General features: G+C 37.7%; 1 protein-coding gene across 1 annotated transcript; it reads left to right on the forward strand.

Annotated features, from left to right (window-relative positions):
* The first annotated feature begins 34 nt into the window (after window positions 1-34).
* LOC139735343 (serine/threonine-protein kinase 33-like) lies at window positions 35-10,032 on the forward strand. Its single transcript, XM_071646090.1, has 10 exons — window positions 35-258; window positions 1,417-1,521; window positions 2,312-2,450; window positions 3,464-3,546; window positions 4,659-4,746; window positions 6,015-6,090; window positions 6,718-6,830; window positions 7,593-7,909; window positions 8,976-9,035; window positions 9,796-10,032. Exons 1-10 carry the CDS (start codon window positions 58-60, stop codon window positions 10,030-10,032), a joined length of 1,419 nt encoding a protein of 472 aa, XP_071502191.1. The 5' UTR covers window positions 35-57.
* Window positions 10,033-12,678: the final 2,646 nt, after the last annotated feature.

Raw genomic sequence — 12,678 nt, forward strand, 5'->3', positions numbered from 1 at the left:
GTGTCATTAGGGTCAGCTGCACTTCTCACATCCAGCTGAGGAATCCTTGACCAGGCCATGTCCCTACGTGTGCAGCCCCTGGGTGGGGTGGAGCGGTCACGCCCTGTGCCGCACACCCGCCTGGACGATGATGCAGCCATAGAGAAGCTGTACCAGTCAGGGGAAAAGCTTGGGTCGGGGAGCTTTGGGGTGGTCTTTGAAGGCACCTGTCTGAAGACCAACAAAAAGTGGGCCATCAAAGTTATCAACAAGGAAAAGGTGAGATAAAGCCCTATTCTTCATTGTTACTATCCACCTACATCAAGTGACAGAAATGTAATATTGAGCAGGCTAGTCATTTCCACATTTGATTTCAGTGGTTGTGTGGGTCTTGTATCAAGTTCTTCCCCTGAATTTAATGTACAGTATCCTCTACAGGGTTGCTGCAAGTATCACTGCTATTTTGAACTCACTTTCCGAATTAAGTACAGCTCTTTCTTGGATATTATCATACAGCTATTGCCTTATTAGATAGACCATCAAAGCAATGTATGTGTTATACTGTCGAAGATATAATGAAGATATAAATGCACATTTCATTCTGTCTGATTGTGGTATCTACATTGCCTGATATGGCATCACTGTTTGCAATACAACAACTTTGATCCTCACTGCATAAGTCACGTGGTTGCCTTATTAACAATTTCCGACCCATATTTATGTTGACCATTTAATATACTCTGTTATACTCTTAATATAATATGTTGATGTTTCTCTGAAGGCAGTCAATACATTATAGTAAATAGGTAGAGTAAAGTTTGCATTGTGATTGGTTGGATTGCATCACATGATTGTGGAAAAACTTTGGTATAGTGAACGGCTGTGCCACTATACCGAACGCTTACAGCACGCCTATGCTTTATGTATGCAGAGATTCACGCAGCGAGGGACGTAGTAGGATAAGGCCAAGCATTTCAACGTATGCGTGTGTAGAGCACTAGACGCAGAATGTAACAGTTTATTGTACGCGAGTCTGCTCTGTGCAATACGCATACGTGGCTGTACTAGCGTTGCGCTGTACGTAAACAAGGTTGTGGTTAACTCTGCGTGCTAGAAATCGGTATGGTGAGTCTAATGTTAGATTTAGGTCCTAGACCTACGGAGAAGACATGTAGATCGAGGGACCTATTTACTACAGCAATTAGGACATTTTCTATTGATGCACCAATACTGGACTGTAGAACTCCAAATACTAAATCGTTCCTCGTGCAGTTCTATCTATAACAAAACAGCACTCGGGATAATTTAGTATTTGTCGTTCTACAATCCAGTATAGTGCACCATAGAGCATGCCCTATTTTTATAATGGTGCAAGAATGTTCCCACCTAAATGCATGAGTATAAAAATCACATCACCCTTTTTCTCTGATTCTACAGGCTGGAAGTTCAGCAGTCAAATTGCTCGAGAGGGAGGTAGCTATTCTCAAGCGAGTTAATCATAAGCATATCATTCATCTTGAAGAAGTCTTTGAAACACCCAAGGTAAGTCAATCACAAAATTACCTGGTACTGAAGAATAGATGTAAAAGTAGAAGACAGTTGCTGTAATGAAATACCTGTTTTAGGTATATGTCTTATATCAGATGTAGCCAGTTTCATTATCGCCTATTCCATTATTAGTAGCCAGTTTCATTATCGCCTATTCCATTATTAGTAGCCAGTTTCATTATCGCCTGTTCCATTATTATAACTGTCAGATCAAAGAGATTGTTGAAATGCCTGAAGTTGAGATTTGGACAGTTGATATGCATTGTTTCTCCTGGGACAAGAAGCCATTATTGTGAATTGCTTCTTTCTTCAATGTTATGTCCTTCTCATACAATTATATGAGGAACTCATCTTTTATCTATTTATTTATTTTATTTTTTTACCACAGCAAATATCATAAATTTGTCTTCATGAGAGCTAAACATTTGTCAATACTTTGCTAACCAGTCTCCCAATTTGTGTCTCACTGATATGGTTGTTTCACATCCTCTTACAAAATCTTAATTACTTAAAGGTGTACAAGTTGTATGTGTAATAATAACAAACACTACCTAATATGTCCACAACAGACTAGAAATACATGCAAAAACATAATGACCATGCACCTTATTTGAAGGGCCTACAAGGCAGTAGGCACTTCTGACATAAAAATCTAACTTTACTCTCTCAAAGCTCATCCAATTTTGCAAATTAGGGTTTCAAACTTGATTATGTGGGCATGAATAGGATAATTGAGAATGAGTTGTATGTACTGAAGAATCCCTTTGTCGCTTTCATCCCCCAGCGAATGTACCTGGTGATGGAGCTATGTGATGGAGGGGAGCTGAACAAACTTTTTATGCATGAGGGCGTCTTTTCAGAAGCAGACACCAGAACAATCATTCAGAGGCTAACAAATGCAGTGGCCTACCTTCACAAAAATGGTTTGTTTCACTGTTCTGCCATATGGATTTTGACAGCAGTCATATACATTCTGTACCTGTACACTGTATGTGATAATTTATCATGTTCATATAAGCGTTGATGCTGCAGATACCGTCCATCCAACCAAGAGTTTTTCAAAATGTGGAAAGAGATTAAAGTAAAAACCAACTGAAATATCATTGATAAATGATACCTTTATCAATTTGTCTGTGGGCCAACCTAAGAGTTATACAGACTTAGAATTATGGCTGATGTTTTAGTACTCTGACAGATTTTAAACAGAATGTACATAGTGGTATGATTTGGTATTTCTATTTACATGGTACTTGTCCCAAGAGCATTATCAATTCATCTTGACTGATTGCACAAGTGCAGGAAACTCTTGTTCAAATAAAAGCAGAATTTCATTCTGATATCATGTGTCAATTGGCTTACTGTACTAATATGCAGACACTCCTAGCAGAAGTGAAGCAAGTTTAATGTGTGTTGGATTAATAGTAGCCTATTATACCGTATGTCTCGAAAAGATTACAACTGGACCCTCTGCAATGATAATTTTAAAGATAGCGAATCAATCCAAATATAATTTTAGGGTATGAAACAATAACGTAATACCCACATCTTGCAGAAAACCCCATCCGATTTGTTTCAGTGGTCAAAGAGAAATAAGGATTTTTGTAGAGTATGTCAGGAATCCCTTCCCTCCAAGTTCTATCCATTGTGTTCACACATTATGCAGTTCCAAGAGCATCCAAGTGCTAAAATTGAAAGAATCAGACCCATGACATGCTTTGCAGTGATCCATATTTCTCTGTGGCCACTTAACCAAATTGAATGGGGTTTTCTGCAAAATATAGGTAAAATGTGATATTTTTAGACCATGAAATAGCATTCAAACAGTTTAATCATTTTGGCTGTTATCAATGCAAAAATCGCATTGTAATTTTTTTGAGGGCATACTGTATTGCTTTCATTTCACTCCATTTTTTTCCCTGTCGTACTATTTGAACAGATATTGTACACAGAGACATCAAGCTTGAGAACATATTGGTGTGCAATGAGCCAGATGCTCCCAAAGACAAATTGAATATCAAGGTAAGATAGTACAATGTAAGCACTGTCGCGAAAATTGTTGATTATGTTAAAATTTTATAGAATAATTTTTTGTTCAGACATGCTGGAAGAGAAATGTGTATATTGCCGACCACAGAGAATGAGAGAATGAAAGACAGATAGAGAGACAGACTCGAGAGGAAACCTAGTTTAGGGAAGAATGTGGGAAGAAAAGAAATATTTCTCATGTGATAAGATAGTAGAGTAGCAAATGTGGATATTCTTGATCACACAACCAGTGGTAGAATTGTTCATTTTCAATACTCTTTTTTATGTACCACCGTATTTGAGATTTTTGAAAGCTTGTGTGTGTGTGTGTGTGTGTGTGTGTGTGGACATTAAATCTATTGGAGCATGATATAAACCTGTGAGTTTGGGTTTTTTCACTCTTCCTTTGATATTTGTTTGTTTCTTTATTTCTTAGGAGTAATGACAGTAATAAGAGTAAAAGAATGTATTTATTACTGTACTAGGGTCCTGTTTGGCAAGCAGTGAATTGTAATAAGTGTACAAGAAGGAAGAAAATGGAACATTCAAGAAAAGATTTTGCAAATTCTCATCACTAAAATCAGATGTAAAACCTAATTGCTTGCAATTTTCAGATACATTGAAAGTAGGGAATTGACTTCAGGATGTTTTATGTTTGTTTGTTTTTTGTTGTTGTTTGCTTTGTTTTGCTTTTCTTTTCTTTTTTTAGGTATTCACATAGAGAATCATTTCCTAGAAGACTTTCATCTGAATGATTGTATAAATGATATTTATCATATGCATTATTTTGTATTTGTTGTTTTCTTAAGTGCAGGAATATCGTCTACTGTAAAAGCTGTAAAAAATGAGGAGGTCACAGACATTTTCACAAATTGTTTTATTGTGATTTGACAGTGAGGCTGTCATCATAAATGCACTGAAGCCTCCGTTCACTTGGCTAGTGCATCAGGTGGCGATATTTTGACATTGATATTGTTCTATTTGTTGCACAACAGTGATTCAAGAAATTCACAAAAATAACAGCTTTGACAGTATTCTAAGAGTACAGAATCGGCTGTTTTGTGTGAGTAGTCATTCCTCTTTGTTTGTTTGCCATCCCTCCACAGTTAACAGATTTTGGATTGTCTGTAGTCAAGGGTGGGGTTGGAAGTGACTCCATGATTCAGAACATGTGTGGAACACCAATGTACATGGGTGAGTACAAATGCTTTGGATCTCTGTTTGCACGTCACATTCTTGCTTCTTTCTACTCATTGAGGGAGAGTGTGATTTTACTATAACATGAGTTTTTTGTGAACACCTGCCCAAGTATACTCAAAAACAAGTCTTCAACGAGTTGATGACATCATTCACATAGATGTTAACTAACATTTGCCTCTGCCCCTCAAATTCATACCCCAGCCAGAAAGTGCTGATAAAGTCTTAACATTCCTTTCTTGTAACTTCTGTGTTTGAATTGGGCCATTTTTCTTCTTGGAATTGATACATGCTGTTTTCACCGGTGATAAGGCTGCACCATTTTTCACAGAAATTAAGAAGTAAACTTGGGCTACAGCCTATATGCCAGCACAACCAGATCACAGTCTATCCAACCCAGTGAATCACCTTTTATACTTGTCTCTTTGTCATAACCTGCTAATTGTTGTTGTTACTGTGCCACTTTTTTTGAGATTAAACAAAGCCTTTGACACAAAATGCAGTGCAAGGAAGTAGCTTTGCACACTGTAAAAGTGGAAATTTTCGCAGTGTGGAAATTTTTTGCCCATTTTGCGCAACCAGAAGCCAGTGAAAATATAAAAGCATGCGAATATTTCTGCATGACATGTGTTCTAGTAGTTGCTGCCCTGATTCTGCGGAATTAAAAACATACGAAATTCATCTTACCTGGCGGAGTGCGAAAATATCCACTTTTACAGTAGCTGTTGCGGCCATTGCAAGAGAATAACCTGCCATGCAGGCATCATAACATCACGCACTTACAGTGCTTTCTCATGCAATACCAGGCTATTGTATGGCAAGCTGTATGGCACGCGTAAATTGAAACACGCATGCTCTTTTTCATGTGAGTTTTATTCCCAGGTTTAATAAATCAACAACTCAATTATACTTCACATTGCATGCTCAATTATTCTCCAAAATCCTGACAAGGAACTTGCATCATTCAGTACATACTTCTGAAACCTATTATTAATGATAACACACACACACACACACACACACACACACAAAGAAGAATGTTGAGAAACATGCAAACCCAGGCAGACATGCAAATGAAATTTGTTGTCAGAAATTCAAAAAAAGTGATGAAAGTTTTAATCAGAATGAAATCCTTCATTTTTTCCCTCTGTGTTTGTCACTAAATTCGGGATGCGGCTTGTACGGAGGTGTTCCCTTCTGTGATTACAGTATACATCTGTAGTTCATTAAGTGCTTTGCATTGTTCATCTTTCCTTTCTCTACAGCGCCTGAAGTTATCGACAACCAGGGTTACAGTCAGCAGTGTGATGTCTGGAGTATAGGAGTCATTACTTTCCTTCTGTAAGTGTTCAAGAGCCTCACCTCTTGTTCATTCTTTTTCTAAAAACAAATTAATGAATAGAAGCAGATGCCAAGTTTTCATGTTCTATGTCTGCATCTACATGTTTGTTAAAATTTGTAGCTCTGTCACTATCTTGAGTGTTTACTGGTAGTTCAAGTTTTAGTTTATAAGTTAGGCCCCAGGTCTTAAATGAGTGAATTGCTACTGTATATGTTATATATTTTAGAGACTCTAATTTTGCGAGTCAGGCGTTCCTGACAATTTCGTGAGTGGTTAAATTCGCGATTGTGGAGTACAATAATGAACGGAGATATATATGTGTGCCCATCACATTCATGTCAGAGTCACAGTTTGTATTTTTGCATGTTTTTAACTTTGCGAATAGCACCCGAGTCACAAAATTCACAAAATATTTGGCGTACACAATATCTTTTTCAGTTTCCCAGCATTGGTTTCTTGTTAGTATGAAGCATCACACAACAAATTCTGTTTTCCTTTTATTGTAAATAGAATTTTGTTTATGCTAATCAATGTTGTAGGGGAATAAGATGGTTATTAGATGATACAGGATGTGATTGGTTGAGAATTCTTCCAGTCAAGATGAATCCTCTGTATTCTCTGCCAAGGATGTCTGGGGAGCCTCCCTTCAATGGACAGGATGAGGATGGGCTGTATGACTCCATCAGGAAAGGAGAGCTGGACTTCTCGACTCCAGCATGGAAGAGGATAAGCGACGAAGGTAATTAGTCTTAGAGTGTGTTTGCAAATGTAGAGGTGTCAAGACTGTAGAGCCTGCCTCAGTTAAGAACTTTTCAGTTCCACTTCTTGATTTGCATCCCATCTTTGCTACCTCTCCATTTCAAGTTCTAAATCTTTGTCTTTCCTCTTGTCCTCTGTTTTTCTCTCTGTCCAAGAAGGCTTCTAACTCTGGGAAGCATGCATGATACTGTTGTCTTCTAGAGACGCCAGCTAGTTTTGGTGGAAATAAGATGTGAAAAGTTTCCAATTCACAGATGATGAATTATATTTGATAACATCCTGTCTGGCCAGAAATTTGTAAAGTATATTAAAGCAAGGGAATCTTATATTCATTCGTTTTTACAGATTTTTACTGTGTACATGTATATGTGTATCTTCAACTTTTCTTGGCTCTATCTATCCTATTCTTCAGATTGCACATATGTGAAATGTGGAAAGCTATTTTAAGGTTTTGTTTCAGTAGCCTATCATGTTTACCAGGCATTCCACTGTAATTATAACAAAGAGCCATGGAAAATGTTTTAGTTTGAAAATATCATCATTACTCACTTCATTTTAAACAAAGTGATGTTTGTAAAAGTCATATTATTGTTGGGTTTTCATATTCTTAACTGAAGAGGTATAGCCCTTGCTGATGTAATTTAGTACAGGTTCAGGCAGCATGTTTAAAAGTTCACCACTTAGAGCCAGTAGAATTGAACCCAAATTTCTTTGTTTTTGCCACATCCTTCCTATGTGACAGCCAAAAATGCCATCCAGGGACTGCTGAAGGTTGACCCTGCCCACCGGCTTACCGCACATGAGCTGCTGGATCATCCGTGGATCACTGGGGACCGCTCCAGACCGATGAACAACGGCCCCACCAATGTCCTGGAGATGATGAAGCAGTGGAAGAATGACCTCCTCCTGGAGGATAAGGAGGGCGATGATGAGACAGATGACAGGAACGGCGATGAGGCAAAGAACAACGACTCTGTGAACAACAACGTGAAGGAGGAGGAGCAAGCTCCTAAGGGGAAAGATGCAGGAAGGCGGGGCAGTACTGGCACAGCAGCAAAAGTAGGCTACCAAACATCTTGGTATTGAGGGACGTGTATTTGAAGAAAGTTCATCCTTTGCGCCTGATTCTTGCATTCCACAATCCATTTGCCCTCATCTACCTAAATGCAACAGTCCATTTTAATAGCATGTTGCTTTCTGGGAGATGGGTCAACAACACCTGCTAGGTATAGCAAACAAGGCTAGACAAATCCAGAAGTGCGGTTCCTGAGTTATCATGTGCCGGTTGGTTGAATATTTCTTCATTTGGTTGACTTTCATTCTGTGGAACTTGATTACTGCATCTGCCATATTGGAACTCCAGTAGTAGTGGTATACCTCATTATCTTTAGTGCATGTACAGGGTAACCTCTGTGTTGTCAACCAAGAAGTGGGAAAATAGGCCTTTCCTGGTATGAATTTCGGTGACACATGGATTGTTGAAAGGGAGAATTATTTATACTTATGTCCATGTACTTTTCAGGTTGATGTGAATGATGGTATTGATATATCATTGTGTCACCGCTTTAAAAAAAAGGAAAACAACAATGCCAATCAAATCACTGTTTGATGATCATGGGGAGCTTAAAGTGGAGTGTAAAAGAGAACCTATGAAAGAAAACAGTAAAGAAACCACAGAATTATAATCTTAATTCCTGATATTCAAATTAGACTGCAATATAAGTTGTTCTTGTAACTTTGCTTAACTGCAACATCAACCATATCCATCATGTTCCATCATGTACACCCTTATCACCTTGAAAAAGAGATATAAAAGTGCAGTCAACTTCGCACAAGTTGAAAAATTTGCCAAGTTAGAGAAAAATTCTACTCCAGATTGATATGAATATGTGTTAATTGTGTAAGTCGAAGTTAAGGTACCTGTAGTGTTTATGAGTGCCTATAGTGTTTATGTATCTCAATCCTTTTTACCATAACATGCATCCAGAAGTTCATTTAGTACATTTTTCTCTAACAGTAATAGCGTGTCAAGTTTAGTTCAAACTTATGCTGCATTTTCCGTCAATGACTGTATCTAACTGTCCATCATCATACTGCATTATATCCTCCTTTTCATTACTATTAGACCTTGAAACCTGCAGCACAAACGGCCAAGAAGTCGACAGTGTCAAGATCAAAACTTAGTGTGAGTAGCAGAAGTGTTGTATTTCTCTAACAAGATTGTAAATGTTTTGTATGTATGGAATCTCTGGCAAGTTCAGGCTAACTTACTTACAGTGATAGAAGAGAGATATGAACAGAGGAGTTCAAACAATAGCAATGTCCATAGGTGACGGGTGATGTGTCCAAAGACAGTGTCACTTCACTTCCCTTCTGATGCTTAAAGTGTAGGCTATTTGGCAAACATCTTCCACTACTTTCAAGCATTCTTGCCATTTAAAGTCATCTGTTCACATTGGTTTCATCATGATACGGTCTAATTGAAGTCAACTGTTCATTTTTTCCCCATTTTTTGATATTTTTAATTTTTTTAGTTATTGCAACCATTTGCTTTTTCTGGAATCAGATTCCTGAACATCAAAGCCCCTACATCATGGCAGGAGAGCTGTTCACACTGGTAGTTCTACAAGTAATGTGTGTTGTGTGATCTGTGCAAATTACCCTTTTAACACGGGCTAATCAAAAGGGATAAGTGTTGTGAGAGGGAGAATATAGATGATAGTGTGTGTATAGAATGTGATTAAGCTAGTAAAACACTGAGTGTTTTGGTGAATATTTCAGCACAGATATTCATATCTATCTGTATTATCATGCTTTTTTGATTATGGCACATCAATCAGCCAATTAAGACAGATATTCCAAGTATAGCAATATTTGTATTTCAAATGCCTGTTAGAATCCTACGATTAAAAGATAGTTGTCTCTCCTCCTTCTTGTCGATATAGCCAACAGACGGGGGACCCTCTCGCTCCTCACGAAGCAGTTCTTCTACGGCTGCCACAAATTCCAAACCATTTGTAGTTGGGCGAGGCCGGTCTAATGTAACGAGCAAGACATCCCCTCATAGGACAGGACCATCTACATCAAGAGCCACCCAGGATCGCCCCAAACCAACTTCCCCTAAAGGAGGCGGGGGAACTTCAAGCCGTGCCATCAAAAAGAAGCCATCGGGACCAAGTTGAGAGTTACTCAGTCGTTCAATTTCTACTTTGTATCAAATCTAAGACAAAATCAAATCATGTATTTTATAGAGCAGGAATTATAAATTTAATGAAAGAGTTCTTGTAATGTGGAATACTGCTTAGTTCTGATGAATTAGAGGCAGGCTAAATCATTGCTCATACTTTGCTGCAAGTTAATATTTTCAGTGTTATTCTGGCTGGCTGCTTCACAAAGGTTGCAGGAACAGGTACCCAGCATTCATTATTGACACAATTTGATGACAAGTAAAAATCATCATGAACAGATGTCAGTAGTTATAATGGTAATCAGTTAGGTTTTGAGCTGCTAGTAGGATAAAGACCAGTGGTTGTCAGTGAATTGTAAGAAGAGTTTTCAGTTGTACCTTGCATGATCGTATTCATTTCAAATAGCATTGCCTTGAAACATATCCATTCTTAGGATCATGACAGATTTTTTTTTTTTTTTCAAGTGATAGTTTTGAATTCTGGTTATGAACCAAAGCCAAGAGGCAATCCTTGATTTGTAGTTAGTGCCTGTGGATGTGTTCAGAACTGTACATCAATTAGTCGGGTAAGTCAGGGTCTCAGTCATTCCTCATATAGCCCTTAAACAGTGTCCAGTGATCAAAATGTCATGGAAATGTTTCCTATACTACTTGATATGGTTTAGATATTCTATGTGTACGGATACCTGACTCCCATGTAATGAGGTTTATTTTCAATTTGTAAGGTGAGCAGGAATAAAGGATTATTTTGTTTATTATGAAAACTTGCCTCCACACTTAGCATTAACAGAAGAATTTTAATAGCAAATTAACCCAAATCAGGCCGGGCTTTTTTGGCCATGCTAAAACCGCAGGGGGGCGGAGGGCCCCCCCCAAGATCTCGGCCATCGGTGGTGCTATCACAACGAAATTTGGCACGCGTAACAACCACACCATAATCTACAAGTTTGTGTCATAAGATTTTTTGAAACAATCAATTTCTGATTTTAATTGATTAATTATGCAAATTAAGCTCAAGATTATATTTTAGCCTAATTAAAAGCATTGAGAGTCTACTTTTTGGTCTGTAAATCTGTTTTAGCATATTCAACAATTGTACATCACAAAAACTTCCAAAACTCATTTCAATTCTTACGCATTTTATTGTTTTCAGAATTTCTTATGCATTTCTTTGTTTTTCAACTTTTGTTTTTTCTTTGTTGTTTTATTGGAAATTGTCACTGACCACTTTTCTACCATAATTAGCATAAAATTAATCAATGAAAGTGACAGAGCACTGTTTTCCATAGGAAATGTACACAAAATCACAAAATTGTGTCCGTTTTGGGGCAACATGCCATTACAAAAATGGGCGTGGCTTTGAAAAAGTATGCGCGGACGTTGTAAATTTGGACTCAAAAGTTGCGCGAGACTTGAACGAAGAAAGTCAAGAAGCCTCTCGACGAGGCCTTCTCATGTTACAGAATTATAGCGCAAAATGTTGGGGGGGGGGGCGGATTCTGCCCCCCGACCCTGTTAGGGTTAAACCTAACCTGTAAGTCTGTGATGCAGCCAGTCCAGAACCCACTGTAATATGACCTTTTTTTTTTTTTTTTTTTTTTCGTTCACCTGGTTGTGACAAACATGCATAGTTTACTATCGTAGCAAGTGATTGTTTCTTAAGTCATATAAATGTATAGTGTAATTATGGAGTGAAGTTTATGGCACAGTGTTTTGTTTGAGTGAATGAAACATTTACAGTACTGAGCAGATGACATCCATTAGTGAATTGTGAGTGTCCATAATACATCTTATGTGTCATCCCATTTTTATTTACTAGAAACTGCCACGAAGACTTTGCATGTCTAGTAGTTATTGAGTATCATTTGTGGCCAAACAATGTCACATATTGTAAGCATGACAGTAGATACTTGTGCTTTGGGAATATGACATTAATGCTTGTCTCTTATTAGGTGTTAGACATACTGACATGGAATTACTACTTGTCCTCTTTAAACAAACAAACAAACAAATTAAAAAATCTACGACCAGGGAGGTGTTATAGATGGAGTGACAACTCTTTGTAATCCATGCAAACACGTGTTTGGGTTCTAAAGCATTACAGCGCGATGTCTAACATTCCTATATGACATCATCTTCAGTACCACTCTAGCTCCAAGATGAAATGTGAAGACAAGATAGTTTCACATTGCATCAAATTACAAGCTGTATTTCAATCAAAATTTGAATAGAATACTAAAATTCACTTTGAACAGTTTAGGAAAGAATTCAAAGTTTTTGACATATATTTCTGTACTCCTCGTAATGTGCACATCGAAATGAAAGGGAAATTAGGTCTTCTTTTTAAAAAATTACATTTCTCCATGATGCGCACATATTGCGCATGTTAGTTTTTCTATCATTTAAAGGGACGCAGTCCTCACAAAATTTAAAAAAATATGTTGTTGTTGGTACCTCAAATGAACTACTTTCATCAAAAACAAACTTTCAAATCACCAAATAAGCTCGTACATTTCGGTTAAAAAAATGTGACTCTGCAAATGAGCAAGTCTTGGCGGAGAGTCATACGTCATCGATGCACAACTCTTTCCAGCGGTGTTCTGCTCGTCATGCGTACGCTCCCTAGTTATTTATAAATACA

This window comes from Diadema antillarum, unplaced genomic scaffold, assembly GCF_040938485.1.
Source record: "Diadema antillarum isolate AM-2024a unplaced genomic scaffold, OU_Dant_1.0 seq00000570_RagTag, whole genome shotgun sequence".
Lineage (NCBI taxonomy): Eukaryota > Metazoa > Echinodermata > Echinoidea > Diadematoida > Diadematidae > Diadema > Diadema antillarum.